At 40.2% G+C, this 24,170-nt stretch overlaps 3 protein-coding genes across 3 annotated transcripts in view; 1 reads left to right on the forward strand and 2 right to left on the reverse strand.

Annotated features, from left to right (window-relative positions):
* The window catches only part of acsf2 (acyl-CoA synthetase family member 2), a 288,967-nt gene that overhangs the window by 81,550 nt on the left and 183,247 nt on the right, over window positions 1-24,170 (reverse strand). The window lies entirely within an intron of this gene.
* On the reverse strand, window positions 1,084-12,946 carry stx4 (syntaxin 4). Its single transcript, XM_083994603.1, has 10 exons — window positions 12,763-12,946; window positions 10,156-10,260; window positions 9,336-9,435; window positions 9,154-9,228; window positions 8,998-9,068; window positions 7,030-7,138; window positions 6,195-6,268; window positions 5,075-5,212; window positions 3,625-3,735; window positions 1,084-2,588 (listed from the first exon to the last, which is right to left on the reverse strand). Exons 1-10 carry the CDS (start codon window positions 12,790-12,792, stop codon window positions 2,511-2,513), a joined length of 891 nt encoding a protein of 296 aa, XP_083850729.1. The 5' UTR covers window positions 12,793-12,946; the 3' UTR covers window positions 1,084-2,510.
* LOC311002958 (rho GTPase-activating protein 44-like) overlaps window positions 15,685-24,170 on the forward strand; it is a gene marked incomplete at both ends in the record, with an annotated part of 115,161 nt that continues 106,675 nt past the window's right edge. The window contains 1 exon segment of the mRNA XM_083994576.1: window positions 15,685-15,737. Within this exon segment, the coding sequence (XP_083850702.1) occupies window positions 15,685-15,737 (53 nt within the window).

Consider the following 24,170-nt stretch of genomic DNA (forward strand, 5'->3'; position numbering starts at 1 on the left):
GACCACTTGTTTACATAGACGCTTGTTTATCCTGTTACATGCAAGCGTCTGTCTGACATCTGCCCGATTTCACGTGAACGCAACATCAAGAATACGTTCAGATATGCAACCGCACCGCTAGATGGGAGGAATGGGCTCTATGCACAGCTCCAGCACTTGCTGAATTTAAGGCAGGTCCTTCATTTCCTGTCTTACATTATTGGACAAACTGATTAATCCAGGTGTGTCTGACCATTGTGACTACTCAGACACACCTGGATTAATCAGTGTGTCCAATAATGTAAGACAGGAAATGAAGGACCTGCCTTAAAGGGATAGTTCAACATTTTGGCAAATTGGCCCATTGCCATAATCGCTATAGTCATAGCAGTAGGTTTGTTACCTTTATTTGTCGGTGTAAGCTGTTTTTAGAACGGAGGAGCGGAGCGGCAGGTTGCTCAGAGCTACTCTATGGAGGCTAAAGGAATTTCTTGGTTTCCCTCATCAAACTCATCAAATACAAAATCCCCAAACTCCAAAACACTCTGGTGGACAAGTTGTGACCTGCACAATCACCACGCTATGAGATAATAACGGAACGTTACAAAACGGAGCCGTTTTCGAGGTAAATACAGAGTCTGCTTAAAAACTGTCCCTGAACACAACGTGCATCAGCGGTTTTGCATGAATTTACCTCTAAAACAGCCCCGTCTCGTAAAGTTCCGTTATTATCTCATAGCGTGGTGATTGTGCAGCTCACAACGTGTCCACGACAGCCTTTTGGAGTTGTTGGGTTGTGTATTTGATGAGTTTGATGAGGGAAACCAAGAAATTCCCTTAGCCTCCATAGCGTAGCCCTGAGCAGCCTGCCGCTCCGCTCCTCTGTTCTAAAAATAGGTTGCACCGACAATTAAAGGTAACGAACCTACTGCTATGACTATAGGGATTATGGCTATGGGCCAATTTGCCAAAATGTTGAACTATCCCTTTAAATTCAGCAAGTGCTGGAGCTGTGCATAGAGCCCATTCCGACATACTGGGGCTTAAAAAAAGAAAGAAAAGGTGAAGTGTGAATTAAAAGACAAACACACACACAGATTAATAGAACATGGCAATATTTTATTTTTAAAAACAAAACTATATTAAAATAAATGTGATGTAAAACTCAACAGCCATAATAATATTACACAGTAGCAAAGTGGCTGCTGAATATTCAAACTGTGCTTCAGACTCGAGCGTCCTTCGACATAACATACGTATTTAACTGTTTTATTTTTTATTTTGTTTTATTTATCTTCACAGATTCGTCACATTGTCGTGCAAAGCAGCTTCTTCTTATACTTTTCTTATTTCCAGGATTTTCCAGCTAAATCAACCAAAAAAAAAGTGTCAAAACGACTTTGTCCCAAAATGTGACAAACGAGTGAAGAAAAATAACTTCAGGATTGATAAAGTCTAAATGAGGAGGAGGAATAGTGTTGGGTGAAGCCGAGGACTCGTCGCCGCTGCTGCTGCGTGAATAGAAACACAATAATAAAATAAAAACTGACTCCATCCCTTCTTGACAAAAAAAATGTTAGTGCACAACGTCACATTCTCAGCTCCACATAAAGCAGAAGGCACCGGTTTGGACAAAAAACCCCAAAAACAAAAGAATAACATCTTCATTTTTGTGTTGTTGCAGAAGTTTCTTGTAGCAGCTCACACAACAATGTTCAGATAAATACAAAGTGGTCGCACACATAAAAAAAAAAAAAAAATTGGGGCTGCAGCGCTGAGACGTGAATGAAGAAAAACATAAAAAAAAGGGGGATGATAATTCAACAAAAGAAAAAGGAAAAAAAAATCTGTATTTACAAGTTTGAAACAATTTTCAAGTTTTTAAAATCATCTGCATAAAGTTTGTATCTTTAATTCTCAGCATTACAGGTTATGTACAATTATATTAGCCTATAAAAGAAAAGAGAAAAAAAAAGCCATAACTAATTAAAATTTTGTTCTTTTTTCTTTTGTTTTTGTTGTAACGCCTCCGAAACGTAACAAGAGCGAACGCACATTTTTTTTTTTTTTTCCTGAGTACAGTAAAGTTCAGCGCCAGTGTTTCAGGTTTCAATACTGCATCGTGCCTCCGCTGAAGGACGCTCGTTTCCTCTTTTCTTTAAACCGAGGGAGGAGGAGGAGGAGGAGGCGCTGACGTAACAGTTCACAACCAGTCGTGGTTAAAACAGCAGAGAGCACATCTCTTCTTTAAAAAAAAAAAGAAAAATAACAGAAGAAAGAATAAGAAGAAGGAAGGAGGTGTTAGAGGAAGACCAGAAACTGTGATGAAATAATAAAAAGAGAGATGAGAAAGACGGGGGGGGGGATGACGACAGAGAAAATCCACCAAACCACACGAGGGCGGACGTATTTACAAGAAACTGGGGATTTTCTTTTCTTTTCTCTTTTTGTTTTGTTTCGTTGTTGAACCCATGATGTGCTTCTTCTTCCTCTGCTGAACCTAAAAGCTTCTGCTGCTGCTGCTGCGGCCGTTAGCTGAAGGCCGTCGCCAACGACACCGCTAGGATGATGATGAGGATGGCCAGACAGATGGCGATCCAGATCTTCTTCTGCAGAGAGAAAGTGAGAAAGGAAATAAAGATGTGTTAGCTTATTAGCAAATGAAAACAGAAAGACGACGTGAATATAAGTAAAAAACATTCGATTAAATCTGTTTCCTTGTGTCTCCTGCTTCAGTCTGAACCAGCAAATCTCTTTACTAATCTGGTTTGTCACTTTTATGTTAAATTTTTTTTTTAAATGTGAACCTCAGTCTGAATTCAGTGCGACTTTAACATCAGTATTTGTCATAATTGTGCTCAGCTGGGAGTCAAAAATAAAACAAAACAAAAACAAACATGGCCGACAGCAGAGATGGGTGAAGTCAGTGAAGTTTTACATCTAATGTCACACCAAACTCATCTGCTGTTTGTTTATTACTAATATATTACTACTATAGATAGATAGATAGATAGATAGATAGATAGATAGATAGATAGATAGATAGATAGGATTAACAAAGTGAAGCTGCTCTACATCTCCACTCTGTCGTTGTTGCGTTTCCTGCAGATAAAATAACTCATCGCTGACATTTTTAAATTCGCAGACTGAAGATGCTAAATCGGCCTTAACGTGGTCGACGAGCTGCTGCTTCGACATTCGGAGCAGATGTGTCGTTCACTAACTAGAAGTGGTTCAATCGCAGACACTGAACCAAACCACAAAACTGCCCCTGTTGTATCATCAGTGTATGAATGTGTGTGTCTGAGTAGTAGAAATGTGCTATAGAGGTAGGTACAGGAGTGCTGTATGAATGTGAGTGGGTGAATGCAACTGTCATTATTAAAGCAATATAAAATGTTGAAGAAAGGAAAAGAAGAGCCTGGAGCACACGAGTCACTGGTGATGCAACAAGTAGTTGGTCCTTCTTTTGCACTAATTAAACTACTTGTTGCATCGTGTGCTCCAGGCTCTTCTTTCCTTTCTTCAAGCTGCTGGTCCTTCCTGAGAGCACCGACCTCCACCTGTGGAGGGGCTGCAGCGCACAGACACTCCTCCTTTAATATAAAATGATCTCAGGATGGACGTGGTCTGGCGGTCTGGTACCTTGCGAGCTTTCTGCTGATACGTGACGGCCTTCTCCGTGTTCTCCTTGGCCTTCTCCACGTAATTCTTCGACTGGTTGATGTTGGTCTCGATGCGGTTGACCATCTCGCCCTGCAGGAAGACAGGACGACACCGTCAGCACTCACGCTGCGTTCAAAACAACTCGGAGGTCGGAATTCCCAACTTGGAAATTTACGACTTCCGACATTGCATTCACAGCTGCAGGAACTCGGAAGATTCACACAATACAACAATCACAGCTTAACCCTCCGGTTGTCCTCCTGGGTCAAAGAAGGAAGGACGAAGGTAAAGAAGGAAGGAAGGAAGGGCAAAGGGAAAAAAGGAAGGCAGGCAGGAAGGAAGGGAAAAAGGATTGTGGAAAGAAGGAAAAAGTAAGGAAAGAAAGATGGAAGGAGGGAGGCAACAGATTGGGCCAATTAGATCAAAAGAGGAAGGAAGAAGAAGTAAGGACGAAGGGAACAAACGAAGGAAGGACGGAAGGAAGGGAAAAAGGAAGGAACAGAAAAATGGAGGGAAGGAACAGATTAGGTCAAGGAAGGAAGCAGAAGGATGGGCGAAGGGAAAGAAAGGAGGAAGGAATGGAAAAATTATTGTGGAAAGAAGCAATGGAAAAAGGAAGGGAAGAAGGAAGGATGGAGGAAGGGAACAGATTGGGTTGATTGGGCCAATTTGACCCAGAAGGACGACAGGAGGTTTAATATATATAATAAACGTATTTCATATAGGCTACTGCAATAATACACAAAAAATATGCATTAAAACCTCAACAAATTACTTAAAGCAGAAGTGAGTGATATATTTGTGTTAATATAAGTCTTAAATAGTTATATCTTCCGACAGCAATCACTTACATAGAGTGTTTGGACTGAAACACGGGTCTGTCAGTCACTCTGCTCTGCTCTGAGCCGAGGAGAAAACATTTATCGTATCCTACAGTTTTTATCCAATGAGGAGAGAGAACGGCATGCAGGGCTGTGTGTGCAGCCAAGGGACGGCCTGAATGTGGTGACGTAGGGACGAGGACTGTTATGGTGCGTTAGTGGCCGTTATAGTGACTTTCACAGGTAAAACAGGTCGGAAAAACACGAGTGGGTTGCATGGAACGCTACAAAGTCGTAAGTTGTGACTTGAAGCTGTAATTTACGGTTTCAAAAGCCTGCCTGGAACGCAGCATTAGCCAAAACGACCGGATCGCTTACTTCTGCTTTAAAATTTCCAAATTCTAACAGTTTAAGACGAGGGCCGCCATGTTTTGATGTTGTCGTGACGTCAAGTGGGAAAGTCGGAGCTCTGAAGTGATACCCGAGTTATCTGTAAGACCTGTAATTTTCCGTTCAATTCGTTTTTGGCAACACTGAGCTCGTTTTTTTTTCCCCGACTTTCCGAGGTGTCTTGAACGCAGCAGCATCTCCCTCTCTGTGTGTTTTACCTGAGCCTCCACCTCCATGGCCAGGTACTGGAACATGTCGTGCAGGTCTCGGATGCTCCGCTCCAGCTTCAGGATCTCATCGTGCCGGGACTCGATCTCGTTCAGCGCCTGCTTCGTGGCTTTGGCGTCGCTCAGAATCTGTCAGAGCGCAGAGAGTCGTTAAAACTCACCCAACAAACAAAGAAACAGACAAAGTCACAGCAACAACGAGGTGTCAGGGTCTCATCTACTTCCTCCTCTTCGCTACCAGCTACGCTCACACTAAAGGAGACACATGATCGTCCTTCACATGGTTCTTACCGAGGCCGAGGTCCAGAGAGAGAGAGCGACTAGAGACGCTACAACAGAGGAGGTCATTCACATCAGGCTTCACATCGTCATCATCATGTACACACACACACACACACACACACAGCTGCTCCAAATGAAAATGAAATGTGTGTTTCTGTGTCTTGTGGTTTCCCGTCACACTGTTCTTTTACTTTTTTTTATTGTGCAAGATGAGTGACTAACAGACAACACATACTATATGACAACAGAGGCAACAGAACCAGACAATAATCCAACAAAACACCGTGAACAAAAAAAAAATAGAGGGAAAAAAAGGGTAACACTTTATAATAAGTACACACTAAGGTAAATTCAGAGACTGCTTGCTGAAAAACTGTCCCTGAAGGCAACGCGCATCAGCGGTTTTGCATGAATTTCCCTCTAAAACAACTCTATGTGGTAACGTTCTGTTATTATCTCATAGCGTGGTGAATGTGCAGGTCACAACTTGTGTCCACCAGAGCGTTGTGGAGTTGTTGGATTGTGTATTTGATGAGTTTGATGAGGGAAACCAAGAAATCCCATGAGCCTCCGTAGCGTAGCTCTGAGCAGCTCACGGCTCTGCTCCGCCGTTCTAAAAACAGCTTGCACCAACAATTAAAGGTAACGAACCTACTGCTATGGCCAATTTGCCAAAATGTTGAACTATCTCTTTAACTAATGCTTAATAGCGTGTACTTACTATAAAGTGTTACCAAAAAAAAAAGGCAAAACAAAACAATAGCAAACCATGGTGCTGTTGGGTGCTGTTCTTTTATTTTGAAAAGCTCACATTAACGTTTTAACTCACGTTCTGAGTGAAAACGTCCGTCTGGCCGCTCTCCAGCATCGTGTCCAGCTCCTCGTCCGTCACGTTGGTCCCAGCTGAGGAGACGAGACGAGGAGGAAATCAGTGACGATGGAGATAAAAACTTTTCTTCTACAATTAAATCCTGTTTCATCACTATAACTGAGCAAATTATCATTAGGAAAGACATGAATGAAAGGAATAAAGAGCACAGATAATATATACAAGGCAATATTTGTAAAGAATATGTGCACTGTGCAGTCTATTATTAATAAAGCTGATTTTAATTATCATCCCTCATTTATTTTTTCCAATAAAAGGATGAAAATGTGAATAAAACATCGGAAAACTGCTCCCTGCAAAATCTCATGTTTGAGAAATATTCCAGTTATTTCCTCTCCAACAGTTTTTCATTCACTGTTTTTTTTTTTTTACTGCACTTTTATATTGTGTTGACAAAAAAATACGATAAAAGAATAAAAAGTCTTCAAGGTCTCCACTTTTCTTCTACTGTGGGTGTAAGAGGAACTACTAAAAGCTAAAGAACCAAACTGATCTGAGTTCAGTATTTAATGTTTCTGTAGATTCAACTGTGACTCAAACCAAGAACAGCAGAAAGTGAGAGCGAAAGAAAAAGAAAAAACACGACGACACACATGTGACGGACGTGTTGGAATGAAGTGAAACCTGTCGTCCGGGGGCAGGAAACGATCTGTCACACTCTGTCTTGATTTCCCCCAGAATAAAAATAGAAAAAAAAAAAAAAAAAAAAAAAACCCACAGACCACAAACGCACCACGGTGAGGAATAATAAATCACAGCTGTCTGGAGGACTCACTGATCTTCAGCTGCCTCTGTATTCGCTCCACGTTTCGGTCTCTGTACTGAGCCTGGATGGTGTTACAGTGACCCATCAGCTCCACAAACTCCTTGGACAGGACGCCGTGCTGCGCAGAGGAGGAGGAGGAGAGGAGGAGAAGAGAAGATTTTAATTATTTAATATGTTCAGATGTTAACTCATTGAGTGCCAACCACGTAATTTCTCGTTTTTCGTTCCCATGCGTTGAGTGCCGAAAACGTAATTTTACGTTTTTTGCTTTTTTTTTAAATTATGAAAATAGACACTTTAATACACATTATATGTAAATTTGGGGACTCTACGACGAGGAGAACTGAAATAGATGACGATCAAAGTCACATGACAGCTCATGATCTGGAAGTTTTTATCATAACTCGGCTTCTGCAAACGAGTTCTGCATGCAGATGCAGCAGCTGCTGCAGCGCAGCTGCTCTGCTCTCACCCGCGCTGCTGCTCCAGCTGCTCGAGCTGCTCGGAGCTGAACCAGGAAGCTCTCAGCCGACAGTCCGCCCGGTCTTCATCTGGAGCAACACCGTGTCCTCCCCAAAGTCCTCCCGCGGTAAAATCTGATGGTCTCTGGGCCAAAGCAGACCGGCATCACCGACCCGTACCACAGAAGGACCGCGACCACCGGCGAGACCGGTCTTCCCGAGCCGCGGTGGCCGACTGACCCTCACGCTCCGCGGGGAGAAGCTGTGACACGGCACGGTGCGTCTGTGTTATTGTTGTTTAGTGGCGCCCCCCCCGCCCCCGATGGTGGTTTTGTGAATAGAACAACAACTGTTGTATATATTTATCTTATACGAGCCCTTTGATCCAGAAATGCGAGTGTCAGAAGAGCGACAGACACAAACAGAGCACCTTTCATAAAAGACGCTCTATCTCCTTTTCTAGAAAAAAAGGAGGGATTTTGGTGAAACCCAGCCATGTTTAGCTTGACTTTTCTCAGGAACAGAGGCACGTAGAAACAAACGGTTTGTGGCCACTTGAAGCATTAAGGTAAACCTTTCAATTGAGCCACAGTATGTGTTGGTGGCAATAATATAGAATACACTGTGGCTCTACATAAAAAGTCAAAAATGGTCTAAATTGCCGGTACACTTGACTAAAACTTTGGAATGGAGCGCGGCACTCAATGAGTTAAAAGATGGAGTTAGTTATATTACAAACTAAGATGTTGTGGAATAAACTAACTTTGGTCCTTCTCTGTTTTTTTAGCATCTATCTATCCATCCATCCATCCATCTAGTTTTTTCTTATGTTATTATTCTTATATATTCTCTCTCTCTTTTTTTCCTGTACTTTTTTTCTTGCTTTTAAGTAATTGTATGTTTAATATTTCCAATTTTTACTTTTTTTTTTTTTTTTTTGCCGTTTCCAATTCTTACTATTAAATGTTTGTATGTTTTATATAAAGCACATTGAGTTGTCTCTTGGTATGAAATGCACTATATGAATAAAGCTATCTATCTATCTATCTATCTATCTATCTATCTATCTATCTATCTATCTATCTATCTATCTATCTATGCTCTAGTTTTCATTTTATTATATATTTTTTCTCTCTCTTATTTTTTTGCTTTTAATTGCATGCTTAATGTTTCCAATTTTTACTATTTTGGGTTTTATTCTCTGTTTTTTTTTTAATTGTACGTTTTTATGTTTGTTTGTTTTTTCTTTTTTTGCCATTTCCAATTCTTACTGTTAAATGTTTGTATGTTTTATGTAAAGCACATTGAGTTGCCTCTTGATATGAAATGCACTATATGAATATTTATATAGTGTATTTCATACCAAGAGGCAACTCAATATGCCTTTCCTATCTATCTATCTATCTATCTATCTATCTATCTATCTATCTATCTATCTATCTATCTATCTATCTATCTATCTATCTATCTATCTATCTATCTATCTATCTATCCATAAGAACAGCTGAGGCTCCACCTGTGTGCGCTGCATGCGGACGTTGATGGGGATGTATTTTCCATCGTCTTCTCCCTTCTTGGGTTCGATACCTGCGCAGAGAGAAATTCATTCATTGATTATAATATAATATTGTGAGTAAATGAAACCAGGTGTTGATTACTGACTGATACTCACTCTTCAGTTTCCTCTGGATCTGCCCCGCCAACGTTTTGATCTCCTCTCGAAGGTCCTGCAGCTCCTTCTTCATACCTGAGCAGCAGATTACAGATTACAGATGTTTATCATCATCAAAGAAAAAGAAAAAAAAGTTTAATACAAGTTAATTATCTGACTCTGATCCAAAGCAACACACTCACTGTCGACAGGCAGCGCCACACCGAGCACAGTTTTCTGTTTGTTCTCCAGGTCGGACACCATCTTCCTCAGCCTGTGCATCCCCTCCTGAATCTCTCGAGCCTACACAAGCAGAAAAGACAACGCCATGTTTTATTTATTTATCTCTGGTTTAGAATTAAATCCTAATAGACAGGCTTGTGTCAAAAGTATGTTTTAGTTTATTCTGTTAAAAAACAACTCCTCCTGACCTCTGATATTTTTCATGAACAGTATCCCTTTAGTGTGAGGACATTAGTGCAGTATCATCTGTAATAGGAGATATGCTGATGTGTGATGTCATGGATTTACATTTGATCAATAAAACAATAGAAAGCAGTGGAAATTATAATTTCTGTTAGCTTCAATTGACTTTAAATAGCCTGTTTGATCTGATCAAGAATTCAAAACACAAAGATTTTAAATGTGTTGTTATAGAGGACGAAACTGAAACTGCACAACTCCAAAGCCATAATATACTGTATTTCTATCTTAGTTTTATTGTATTTTATTGTACTTTTTATTGTATATTTTGATTGTAAGTTCCCTGTGTGACTTTTGTCTGTATAAATAAAGTTTTACTGCAGTAACACTGGGTCCTTGTTCATGACAGAACAGAACCAGCAGACTGAAAAGTTGACAAAACACATTTTAGACAAGATTGTATCAGTGTGACTGTTCTGCTATTTAAAGCCTTAGTGTTGCTGCAAATTATCCGTTTGAATGTTTGAGTGTGTGAGTGTGTGTAGCGTGATGTGATGTGTAAATATGAGAGCAGACGACGTGACAGAGTTGATGTTTCACCTTTTTGAAGAAAGCCTCGCTCTCCTTCTCCTCTTTGGCCGAAGAGGTTCCAGGTTTGATCATCAGAGCTTTGCTCTCGTCGTCGTCGTCCGACGCCTCGGCGTTCTGCCGCCGCGCCGCCACATTTTTAGAAAACATGAGTAAAGACACAGAGACAGAGACAGAGACAGAGACAGAGAGGTTTGTTAAGACACTGAACTGATTCAGCAGTTGAGGGAAAAGTTAAGGGAACTTAACTTTCAATACTGAACCACAGTTTCTGTTTTTGTTTCCCACCACTCACTATTGTGAATGTGAATGTGTGTTTGGGCTACAATAACAGGAGATGTTTTAACAGATGTGTGAAAATAAATTATTCGTCAAAAACACAAATCATTCACATCTCATTTAACACCTAGACTACATCATGCAAGGTCTACATAAAGCTCCATTACACATGGACTTGTCAAATATGGACAAATTAAAAGTTGGAGTTAAAAACACCTGTTCAGATTTATAAGATATTATTCTCCCTATAAAAACACAAATGGTAAGATTTATACGACTTTTACAACACCTTGACTATCTGCACACCACAGGTTTACAGAAAATCCCTGTGCATTTAAATGCATCAAATCTGGAATAAGTTAACAGAGAGGCTTTAAAAGACTGTTTTCAAACCCTTTTTCAGATATGGAAAATATTTATTCTTCTTATAAAAACACAAAGGGGAAGATTTTTTTACCACTTTTTATGCACCTTGATTACACCTGATCAGGTCTACAGAAAACCACATTGCAGTTGAATGCATCAAATCTGGACTGTGTTAGCAGAGAGGATTTAAAAGACCATTTTAAATCACTTTTTGCTTTTATAAATTTTATTTTTTCACACCAGGTCTACAGAAAATCCCCATTGCAGCTGAATGTATCAAATATGGACTAAGTTAATACAAAGGGTTTAAAGACTATTTTAAAACACCTTTTCAGATTTATAAGACATTTATTTTTCTTATAAAAACACAACTGGGAAGATTTATACCACTTTAAAACCACCTTGACTGCACCACACCAGGTTTACTGTATAGATTAGAAAATCCCATTGCAGCTGAATGTATCAAATCTGGACTAAGTTAATAAAAATGGTTTAAAGACTATTTCAAAACACCTTTTCAAATGTATAAGACATTTATTCTTCTTATAAAAACACAACTGGGAAGATTTATACCACTTTAAAACCACCTTGACTGCACCACACCTGGTTTACAGAAAATCCCAGTGCCCTTTAAACGCATCAAATCTATGACAGAGAGGATTTAAAAGACCATTTTAAATCACTTTTTGCTTTTATAAATATTATTTTTTCTTATAAAAACACAAATGGGAAGATTCAAAAATACAAATGGGGAGATTTCACTTTAAAACCACCTTGATTGCACCACACCAGGTTTACTGTATAGGAAATCCCCTTGCAGCTGAATGTATCAAATCTGGACTAAGTTAATAAAAAGGGTTTAAAGACCATTTCAAAACACCTTTTCAGATTTATAAGACATTTATTCTTCTTATAAAAACACAACTGGGAAAATGTATACCACTTTAAAACCACCTTGACTGCACCACACCTGGTTTACAGAAAATCCCAGTGCCCTTAAACGCATCAAATCTATGACAGAGAGGATTTAAAAGACCATTTTAAATCACTTTTTGCTTTTATAAATATTATTTTTTCTTATAAAAACACAAATGGGAAGATTCAAAAATACAAATGGGAAGATTTCACTTTAAAACCACTTAGATTGCACCACACCAGGTTTACAGAAAATCCCATTGCAGTTGAATATATCAAATCTGGACTAAGTTAATAAAAAAGGGTTTAAAGACCATTTCAAAACACCTTTTCAGATTTATAAGACATTTATTCTTCTTATAAAAACACAACTGGGAAGATTTATACCACTTTAAAACCACCTTGACTGCACCACACCAGGTTTACTGTATAGATTAGAAAATCCCATTGCAGCTGAATGTATCAAATCTGGACTAAGTTAATAAAAAGGGGTTTAAAGACTATTTCAAAACACCTTTTCACCTTTATAAGACATTTATTCTTCTTATAAAAACAAAACTGGGAAGATTTATACCACTTTAAAACCACCTTGACTGCACCACACCTGGTTTACAGAAAATCCCAGTGCCCTTAAACGCATCAAATCTATAACTATATATAAACAAAGGCAGTTTAGAACTCTTTGTTATTTCCGTTAAAAGCCTTTAAAACGTATGCGACGTTCACGACGCCGGTTTTTCTGAGTCTTGTCTTGAGGAGGCAGCCAGCCCTGCCCTGTCCCGGCCTGGGCAGCTTCACTTCACCTCAGGAGGAGAAACGGAAACTGACACTAAAAGTTGAACACTCAGACACACAAAGCTGCTTTAACTTTGATATTTTAATCGGGTTATTTCGTTTCGGTCTCTCAGTCGAAGCTGCCGCGGAGAAACTGCAGAGGTTAACGACCGTTACTCGACTCAGCTCAGTGAACTCAGCTGAGTGAAGTTAGCAGCTAATGCTAATGCTACCGCTAATGCTAACGTTAGCCCCGTTTACTTTTTTTTTTTTAGCAGCACTCACGTTTCCGAGTTCTTTCGTCCGGTCCCGCATTTTTGTTTCCCCAGGTGAAGCAGAGGGTCAGAAGAGGTCCGGAGGAATGCGACTGAAGGGCCGAGGGGCTGTGGTGAGTTATTCCCGGGCAGAAATAATGACAGATAAAACTACTATGTTTGGTTTGCACTAATGTCATTCAACAAGTAAACTCTCCAGCAGCAGCAGCAGCTCTGCTTCCTCCTCTTCTTCTTCCGCTGCTGCTGCTGCTCCAAACAATAAGCACCGGCTCATTGGCGCCATCTATGAATTTTACTGTTAATTTACCATTTTAATATTGAAAACGGTTCCATGTTTTTGTTTTAATGCAGCTATTTTGCATACATTTGATTGTTCTGCATTGGTTTAAATGGATTATTGTGACCCAGAGCCTCTGTATGAGAAAGTCACATTACTAACAGGAACCAAACAATAAAAGGTGCAAAATGAAGCCCTAAAGGCAGGCTAAATAATTATAGAGAGATGCTAATTTACTTTAAAGAGATGCAAACAAACCAAAAATTGGAAAATTACCAAAAGAGATGCAAAATGCCCCCAAAGACAGGCTAAACAAATACAAAGAGACATAATATAACAAAAACAGCAACAAATACTAGATGCAAAGAGACACAAAATAACCAATACATACACAAAACAGCAGGGAATAGATGCAAAATTACCTTAAAGAACCACAAACTAACCTAAATTTATCAGAAAAATACACAAAAAGAGACCCAAAGAAAGGCTAAACAACTACAAATGGGTTTATAGATTCCATAAATAGACACAAAACGACCAAAACCAGATTTATTATTTATTATAGTTTATTTATTTCACAAACATACTTCTGTTATATTGCCATATTTTTGCATTTGTCTGTTTTTAGTGTTTGCATGCAATTTATTCCGATATCTCTGTGTATCTCAACAACGTCAATGAGGCCTGCTGGTTTATTACAGGTTTAGTTAGTTTGCTGTGATTTAGATAAGATGGTTGATTAAGTTAGGTGTTGCTTATCTGTTGATAATTATGTTATGATTAACACTAAGTGCCAAACTTTTTGATTTTGAAGTTTAACTCACCTCTGCTGACCTCTTCTGGCTGGAAGATAAAAGACCGTAGGCTTTAGGCTAGTTCTTTTTTTATTATAAGGTAGATTTTTTTTTTCAATAATTTCATCCATTAAACATTATGATGATGTTGTTGTTGTATTGTTTTCTCAGCTCATGTTTTGCACTGTGTGGACTCGTGACACTGCAGCTGAAACATCACAGAGAGCTTCACCACAGTTTCCTTCTGGACTTGTCACTCACAGCCACAAGATGATGCTGTTCGCCTGCACAAACCACATCACTGCAAACACAAAAACCTACAACACAACCAATCCAGCTGTGGTTTGAAACCTGTCATTCATTCATTCATTCATTCATTCATTCATTGAAAACTTGTGTGAACATGTTACTGAAAACTCACCTGAACTGGCATTAAAACTGATACAGATTATAAACAACACCCTCATGAGTATTACTGACATTTTCTTTTTGCAAGCTACAAATGGACCAATTGGAGAATGATTCGATTATTACGCCTGACATTTCACATCAGATAACAAACCTGCAAAACAGCCATTAATCCAGATGTCACTTGATTATGAATTTGGAAGCTATTTGATACCAATGGCATTTAATAAAACAGTTTTCATCTAGGAACAAATTAGATTAGAGCCATTCAAAATGCATTGTTTATACATTTTATTCATTGTTTTTAATGAATGAATAGCTTATATGTTACTGATTAGATTCGACAATTTGCAATATATACATACTGTATATATGAACTACATTTTCCACCCTAAAAGCTTTGCATTAAAAGATTTTTATTGATTTAATTACTACATATAAATGTTTAATATGCAGAGCTGTATGCATTACGCCTGACATTTCACATCGGATAACAAACCTGCAAAACAGTCATTAATCCAGATGTGATTTGATTATGAATTGGGAAACTATTTGATGCCACTGACATTTAATAAAACAGTTTTAATCTAGAAATGCATTTGATTAGAGCCATTCAAAATACATTGTTTTATACATTTTATTCATTGTTTTTTTTTAATGAATGAATAGCCTAATTATTATTGAGTAGAGACAATGGTTTAAAAATTAAGTTCATGCTCTGATGAACGACATTTTGCAGCCTAAAAGCTTTGCATGAAAAATGTATTGATTTAGTTACTATAAATGTTTAATTTAATGCTATGTGGAGCTGTACTACATTTCCCATGATGCACTGGCACTGACATTTAATAAAACAGATTTAATCTAGAAATAAATTTGACTAGAGCCATTCAAAATGCATTGTTTTATACATTTTATTAATAGTTTTTTAATGAATGAATAGCCTAATTATTATTGATTGGAGACAATGGTTTGAAAATTAAGTTTATGCACTGATGAACGACATTTTGCAGCCTAAATAAAAGCTTTGCATGAAAAATGTATTGATTTTAGTTACAATAAATGTTTAATAGCCTATATGTGGAGCTGTACTACATTTCCCATGATGCACTGGCAGGGAGCGTCGTGTCGCCAGCGAGCTGTCAGTGCTGGGGGAGAGAGAGAGGGAGAGAGAAATTGGTCCAGCATCTCTGGAGCAGCGGAGCGGAGCGGATGACAGAGACTCACCGACCGTCCTCATCAGCACAATGAGGAGGAATTAGCTCAGCGACCGTCGCCGTGGTTTGTGTTTCCGTCGCCGACGCCGCCGCGATGCACAAAGTGGATGTTTAAAAGACTTGAACCTCCTCGTCTGCCATAGATCAGCGCTGGGAGATCTGTGACTTTATTCCATCAATGAGATACAGTATGTGGAGTGGCTCTACCGCCCGGTGGTAACGCAGAAAAACACAAGATGAAGAAGCAGTTCAACCGAATGAGACAGCTCGCCAACCAAACCGTGGGCAGGTAAGACGTGGATTTTTTTTTTTCTAATGTTTTTTTTTTATTATTATTCCCGGTACATTGACGACACGCAGCAGCAACAGCAGCAGCCGGGGAGCTTTAACTGGCTTCGGCTCAAACAGCCAAAGCAGGAATTTGTCGCTTGCATTGGGGCTGGCTGGCTGGCAGGCAGGGTATACAGTATTCAGTCATTCACTCGATGGGCTTTTGCTTTTGCTGCTGCTCAGCTGGTTTGATTTGCACAAAGCATTAACTGTCAGTGTAGGTCACAGATGCCGCTGTGAACGTTGTGTGATTGATTGAGCCCAGCAGGGAGGAACATATCCGCACACACAGATGAGGAGGGAGCAGACATGGTACCCAAGGAGGAAGCAGGGCTGCTGCTGCTGCTGCTGCCCACACTGACCAATGACATGAGGGCTCAGGGCGGTCCCCCCCGGGCACCCTGCTGAGGGGGGGTCAGGACACGGATCACCATGGATGGATTACCACACAGGCCTACTGGGCATATTGTTTGAAAGTCATAGAGAGCTGCAGTTTAAAGACGACTAAACGACCGTGGTCAGATGACGAACAAGCCCAAAGGGACGCAAAATGACTATAAATAGCAAAAGAAATGATGTAAAATGATGTAAAAAGAACAAAATTAGACATAAGGACAAAAAAACAACCATAACGAGATAGAAAATGATTTGAAAGAGATAAAAAATTATCCTAAATAGATGCAAAATAGCAATAAAGACATTGAAAAATGATCAAGACTCAAATGACAACCAGGAAAAGACGCAGAAAGAGCACAAAATGGAAAAACCAATCATGAAACAACAAAAAATTAGATGCAAAATGATGTAAATCTACAATATCAAGAAACAAAATAAGCATAAAGAGATAGAGAATGGTTCAAAAGAGATGGAAAATTATCATGTTAAGATGCAAAATAGCTCCAAGGAGATGAAAATGACTACAAAATGAGATAAATTACAACAAAGATACCAAAAAACCACCAAAAATAAACACAGTGGGAAGAGAACAATACAAAAATGTAATACAAAGAGATGACAAAAATGAAGACATGTTAAAAAGACAATGAAGGGCTAGCTGGCCTTTTACCTGTCTTACCTGTCTGCCTGGCTGTAAGAGGCTCAAGCAGCTTCATTGAGCTGTTGAGAAAATCTTTGAGGCTGTAGTAATGTAGCTACACAGGTCTGGACGATCATGATAGCTGTCTTCATGGTTTCCCTCCATGGATTTGGCTTAACAGAAGCATGTAGACGTAGAATGAAAGGAGCTCAAGTATCGCGCCTTGGGGAACTCCAATCAATAATAATAATAATTCTGTCGTACATGCTCCTTTATCTGTGTCTTCTTCTTACCTGGATGTTGAAATAATGCATAATGCAGAAGAGTTAAGGTTAGTTATGAGTTGAATTGATGGTGTTAGATGTTAGGTATCCTTATCCTTAGTTGCACCCATTGGGAGGCCGACTGTCCCTGATGTGGGAAGCATTGTTGTAGCCTGGGAAATTACAGGTCTGGTTCCTGCTAAAAGTGACTTTTACTGTTTGGTGGTGTCAAGATACAGATAAGCTTCGTTTTCAATCCTGGAAATTGGAGTCTTGGAGTTTTGTTAGGTGAATCACAGGCTGCACCATTCAAACACAGCGCAGTGACAACACAACACGTCATGGTCGTTGAATGCAGCAGAAGTGATTAATCCGGGGTAAATCCTGACCGCACGAGACGGCATCAGATAGTATGCAAATGCAAGAATACTTCAGATTAATGTGTTTAGGTTTATGTGATTTATCTGTTATCTATTGCTCTGTTTTTCCCCCCGTGAGGCTCGATGCTGCTGCTGATAAATCCAGAGTTTGTTAATCTCTCAGTGGGGACCTGAGGCTCGTTAAACTGAAGTTAAAAAGTACATGACCCATTTTGGCTCCCATAGTTTGAAAACAGGCACTACATGTCTCATTTTAATTGCAATTTGATCCACATATCTCTAATCTTTGTCTTTCCTTTTTCTGCTATACATGTGTGAAAGCCAGTTTTCTTAAAGGAGGCCATTGGTGCTGTAGCTTCTTTGAGCCCTGAGGTCAAATTAAAGCAGGTGAGCAGTAATCACAGGTTGAATTCCAGTGGAAGAGGTGTAGCTGCAACTGAGCTCGCAATAATCCTTGCTTCTGTTTATCTACCCCACCCTTACTTCTTAACTGAAAGTCAGTCAACATTGCACCTGTGGCAATTTGGATCCAGTGTTGTTTAACCCCTTGTCATTGTTGCATATCAGCGATCTTAAAAACAGAATTTTCTCAGCTCAGTCACATCGATCCACGGCCTGTCACAGCTTGAAGAACACGCTCCCGGTTTATTATAATAATGCACACAATGCTGCTGCTGCTGACTGCTGAGATGATGCAAGCGGCGCACCATAACCTGTTTGTTTTGCTTGGCTGACGGCGGTAACCGACAACGCTGGCACACACCGTGAGGGATTTCTGTGTCAAGTTATCTTGTATAGCTACCTTGCTCACCCACACCCGCTGCAGGCACAGAGGCGCTGATACAAATCAATGGAGAAGGTATTACTGCAGCTAATGCCCAGCAGAGTGGACTTGGCAGAGGTGTACTGTAAGAAACCCCTGGAGGACGTTTACCCATTACAGCAAAAAAATTACTGGAATCCTGCCTTATACTGGTGCTCGAAGGGACAAAAAGCTCTATTTATGCACTCAAACAGATAAAACCAAACAATTATTCATAAGCGTATAAACATAAAAAAAAAAAAGTGTATGTGTGGAGAAGGAGGAGAAGGCCAGGTGCTTGTTTATTATTTCCCCTCATCTGCCTGAGAGCTCAGCGAGGCAGAACGTCCTGGTAATGAGTTTTAACCTGTATCATAAGAAGCAGAACAGCAGGGGCAATTAGTCATATTTAGAGGGTAGAGGCTCCAACACGACGCCTGACGGCTGGACACACAAGTAATTGGTGATATTTCCTCCACGACCTTGGCAGCCGCCGTCACCGTCCGGCTCGGTACTGTAATAATGGAAGCTCAAGATGTTTCTGTAATGGTGACCTCCTGTCCTACAGACACAAAACCAAATGTGTTGTTGGACCCTCTGCAGCGCAACCAGGTGTCCAGTAATTAGCATTTTTGTGTGATCACTTAGCCCTTTATTTGACGTATGAACGATTATTCTGCAAAATCCTCAATTAGTATGCTAATGAGATTAAATCCATCGTGACACTACGAACAATATCTCATTAGCAAATGCATATAAAAGGCTCGAGTTTCTACAATAACGTCAAAATAGAAGAAAAACTGTTGGATTCATCATCAATAATCAGCTCTGACAGCTTCACTTTTTAGACGTTGCCACTTTTACTTCTTTTAAAATCGCATTTTAGACTTTGCTGCTCTTATTCCCTGACATAAGTTTGTAATGGGTTGTGCAATATTGTTGTTATTGTATTATTGTGTATTTTTGTGCATGATGATGAATGCTTGTGGTCTTGTGTTGTCTTCTGCTGCTGGTAACATTGTAATTTCCTGCAAAGGATTAATAAAGTATCTTTAACTTTAACTTCACTACATCCAGTAAACAAGTAGTTTGGCTCTTATCTAACTCTAAAACCACAGCACGTCATTTTTACTCTTTGATTTTTCCATGTACGAAACCACAGTGATGTAACGTGTTTATTAGTGTGAGTTATAAAGGGTGTGTTTACCGATCTGAAGCTAAGTGAATTGTTCCCTGGGTTGTAAGACTATAGTGTAGAGTAATAATGTTCTTATACCTAACAAGACGAAATAAGCAGAAAGAAAATGAATAACCCACTAAAATAGTTTGATCACAACTCTCTCAGGAACGTATTGTGGAGAACTGATCCCACTGATCCGATATAATAGATGATCAAATCACATCTCAGTTGAGCGCCTACTGTTGTTGCTGTTGTTACTCCATCCATGCTACAAACAAATACCTGTTGCCAACAGACATGCTGCAGCACAGACTCACACACATGACTCCACCACAGATCTCTGCCATTTTAAGAATTTATTTATGTATTATCTTGTAATAATTATGACTATATTCTTCTTCAATATCTATTAATTTACCAGCTTTGACATGACTCTACAATATGCGGTCTATAGGCGGCTTATAAAAGCTATAAATTGCAGTAATGTATCACCAGTAACAAGTGAATTTCAGAAGTTTATCCAACCTATTTTACATCATTTGCATAGTTTTTCCCTTCGTCGACTGTATTCGAAACCTCAGATGCTCATTTGTTTCCGTTGGTTTTCTTTCTGTTCCAGGGATTGGATTTGGATTGCGGCTCGGGGAGGGAATATTTATACGCTCTATCTCTATCGGTTTTCTCTTCTGTGCCGTTATTTACTGTTTTACTACATTTGGAGCCTCTGAAACGTCCATCTGTCTTTATAGTGCAGCGAACGCAACGCGCCGCACGAGCATCATCCTCGAGCTAATGAAGCATCTCCCTCTCAGGACGACATTGCTGCATTGCTCCAGTTAGAGAGATATAGGTCAAGAGAGGTTCAGACACAGTTAAATTCATCTCCAAAAACAGTCGGCCTGCACCATAATCCTGTGTAATGCTGCGTAAACTGTGCGACTGAATGAAAATGTGTAACTCTCCGTGAGCTCAGCAGAGAGAGGTTATGGCAGGAAGGGGACAGACCTAATCCTCTTTTGGCTCTGTCACTTCTTCTGCAGAGTATTTTTAACTCATCTGCTCATTCACATATTTGTATTGCGTGGTGATTAAAAGGACGCACACCGGTCGTTTGAGTTGTGAGTTTGCGGACAGAAAAAGTCTAAAGCGTCCCTTCATAAAGCAGAAAATAGAAGCTGTAGTTCAGCTTCTGCCAAGGAAGCTGAAGAACGTCAAGGTGAGATAGAGCAGAAAATAGAAATACATCTATTAAAAATATGCTGGAAAATGGATTTCTAATCTCCATCAACAGGCCAGGGAATTGTTTCGTATTGTCAGGGTGTTGTTGCATTCAGGCTGCAGGCGACACAACTCCAGAGACCGTTGTTTGCATTTTGCTCCATTTTGGTCTTAAAACCATTATCTGCTGTCAGTTTGTTAGCTTTGGTGATTGAAGACAGTGCAGTAAATTGCATGTACAAAACAGCAACAACATAAAAACAAACATGCAATGCCCTTAATGGCTTCATTACTTTTTTTGTTTTTTCCATTTCATGCATTATTGTCTCCTCTGTCATATTCGGGGGCCGCGGGAGCAGGTTTCTGATTGATGGATGAACCCGTGGCCGTGCAGCTCTCTGCTCCTGGTTCCCTGTGATCCCTGACAGCATGTTGTTGATGACTGGGCCTGGCTGTTACTTTCGTCCTCGCTTTTTTCTTTTTTTTCTTCTTTTTTTTTTGAAACAGAAGCTGAAAACTCGTGTAACCAGCCGCGCTTGTTAGGCTGAATCCGACATTGTGACAGCAGGAGAGGGGCAGGATGAGCGGCCCTGCCCTGCAGTGGCCCTGAAACCCTCCCAGACCTCTGTGACACAGTTTAATCTGTCCCAGCTAAAAGCTAAACAGACGCTCAAGGGAGGGGAGACAAAGTGCAGAATCCACCCACCGCTAGTTTCGCAGCAAGTTCGATGGATGTGCATCGTCTGTTTTGATTTGTGCCCCTCAAACACATTGGTCATACATACGGAGTGTGTCATGTCTGAAGGCTTGATGTGTTAATCATCAGCATGTCTGCAGCAGCACTGGGCCAGGAGGGAATGAAACATGCTAAATTACATTCTTCCTGGTCTAGGGATGGGAATCAAGATCTGGTTCCAGTTGAGTTTTGCCTCAAAGGGCTCAAAGTCAAAGCCCAGTCGCTTTTCTGCTGTTTTGCTAACCCTCCTCTCCTCCATGTGCATTTGTTTTCAACAAAGCAAGCGAGAAATCAATCCATGGAGCGGTGGATAACGTTATTTATCATCTACCATGTTACCATGTGTATATTTGTGTAGTCTTATCTGTCATAAACAAGAGATTACGGGTTACGTTGCGCGTTACGTTTGTGTGTCGAGAGCTGGGACACCGGGTCGACACAAGTCATTGATTTAACCAGAACTAGGACTCTGAAGCTGGTTAATTACGGTGCAAATGTAGTATAGTTAAGCTAAAAATCCTGCATAGTTCCTCTTGAATGCTCAGCGATTCAGCTACTGATGTCTTCCTTTTAGTTCTGCATGTACAACAGCGAAGGAGTAATGATGAAAGCATCCAAGGATGATGCTAACAAATGTTGTCTGCAGGTTAGAGTTGAAACACCAGTAATTTTAGTTTGCAGGCCAGTGTGTGTGACATTTTAGCGAAGTGACCTGCTCAGCTGCATGGCCCAGTCCCCACTCCCCCCTCAGGGTTCGCCTGCAGAAAATAGTTACAGTACCACAAAGGACAAGATGACACAGAAGAAAAGAGACGACTGTCACCGTGCAGTAACAAAGTTTGTTGTGAAAGCAGCTGTCTATCTTGTCCAGTGTTCAGAGACTCTGTTGACACTGAAAACGACTTTTTCTCCAGCGAAAATCCAGAGGAACTGATAAAGAACTGGATTTGGTATCATTATTGATGTCCATCCTTGAATCGGAGGATTTTGCACCTTTGTGATCATACGTCAGATGCATACGAAATAGTGTGAGTCACTGACGCCCAGTGTTTTTCTTACGTGACTCGAACATTGATACCTGAACAATAGTTAATACAACACATCCACAGTCCTTCCCCCGGCCTTTTAAAAAACCAAGGTTGAGAGACTCCAGCTGTGAATGCAATCTCAAAGTAGTTTTTTTCTCTCAGCAGTATATTGACCCAGTGTTTGTGCAGAGTTTGCTGCTGATGGATTCGCTCTGACGTCGCTGGGTGTTGGTTTATTATTTGGCCCTGATCGGTCGGCAGTCGGTGACACATCTGTCCCGTCCATGTGAAGCTACAGTTCCAGCTGCTCAACATCCGAGTTCCTTCGGTCTTAGTACTTGTTGTCTTTCCGTGTCATTGAACACAACACCATATTTACTTGAATGGCTTGTGTGAACTCGAGGATGTGGTTGTTGTGCCATCATTGCATCATATTTGCATTCAGGCCTCTATTTTATTGCAGCTGAATCACAATAAAGCTCTTCTCATTTACATGTTTCTCTGTTTGTATGTTGTCAGAGAACAGAACGTTCTTTTGCATGAGTGGACAATGTTCACATAAAACCTTTAGATGACGTTTCACGCATTGTAAATTATGTGATCGCTTCTCCTTGTTGGATGAAAATCAACTTTTATCTGAATCTGAAACAAACAAGTCCTGAATATTACCCTGAAGCCTAAATGTTCTAAGTATTATTTCTCATCTTTTACATAGCATGTCCATAGTGAAATTATTCATGATATTTAAAGTAGGGCTGTCAAGCAATTAATATATCTGGTCGCATGAGTGTCGATAGTTAATTATTATTAACGGTTCAGAACGGCTGGTTTCACTGTCTGTCCCTTTAATTGCAAATGAACCACTGCTTGCCCCGCCCCTTCTACTGGTCCCAGGTAGGGGTGGGATTATGCAAATTAGAAAACTAGTTACATCAATATTAGACAATTGAGGGAACAGCTCGTAAAACCACATGGATTTCAACCTAGGGAGCCTGCAAATTACAGATTTTTGTGTCAATTGTCTAATTTTTAGGGGCTGGAAGGCAAGATAAACACCTAAATAAATGATAAAGAGCCTTCAAAAAGTGATATTTCCATAATATGTCCCCTTTAAAGCCCTCACTTCATTTAGAATAATGAATATGCTCAAATAAAGACATGACAGCTACATCTGAGCGCTAACTGTTAGCAGAGGCAGTTTAAGCGTCATGCCACAGCTGATTCATTTCTTGCTTCTGACTCAAACTGCGGGTCAGGTCAGAGGTCAGTACAACAGACCAATGTGTTAATCCTGCATGAAATAATTATTGCATCAACTAGTTTATCAGTAAATCATGTGAATTCTGCACCCAGACTCTGAAAGTCTAGAGAAAGTGCTCAGTGACTCTCGCTGACTTGATTAATTGTCGATTTCCGTTACGACCACAAATCTGCAGGGAGGTTCTGACATTTGGATCCGGCCGGTGTATGTGTGTCTGTGTGTCTGTGTGTGTCTGTGTGTGTGTCTTTGTCTGTGTCTTTGTGTGTGTGTGTGTGTGTGTGTGTGTGTGTGGGTGTTTGGTTCCTCACGGGTGAGAAATCCAGTCTGGAATCCCCCAACAGTCCCTCGCCTCCCGCTGCTTTGACGTCTCCTTGGCCGCGGCCCAGGGACCAGACACACACACTGTTGTCATGACCTCGCTGACGGCCCATCAGCATCGAGCTTCTTTTTTTTTTTTTTTTTCGTTGTTCCTCTAGAAAAGAATCTGC

The sequence above is a fragment of the Trachurus trachurus genome (genome assembly GCF_905171665.1).
Source record: "Trachurus trachurus genome assembly, chromosome: 19".
Classification (NCBI taxonomy): Eukaryota; Metazoa; Chordata; class Actinopteri; order Carangiformes; family Carangidae; genus Trachurus; species Trachurus trachurus.

Coding starts and splice junctions, on each gene's coding strand:
- stx4 (XM_083994603.1), bottom strand. CDS start 12,792: ATGCGGGACCGGACGAAAGAACTCGGAAAC. Junction 10,261..12,762: donor GGACGAAAGAACTCGGAAAC/GTGAGTGCTGCT, acceptor GCGCGGCGGCAG/AACGCCGAGGCGTCGGACGA. Junction 5,213..6,194: donor CGGACGTTTTCACTCAGAAC/GTGAGTTAAAAC, acceptor GCGCTCTGACAG/ATTCTGAGCGACGCCAAAGC.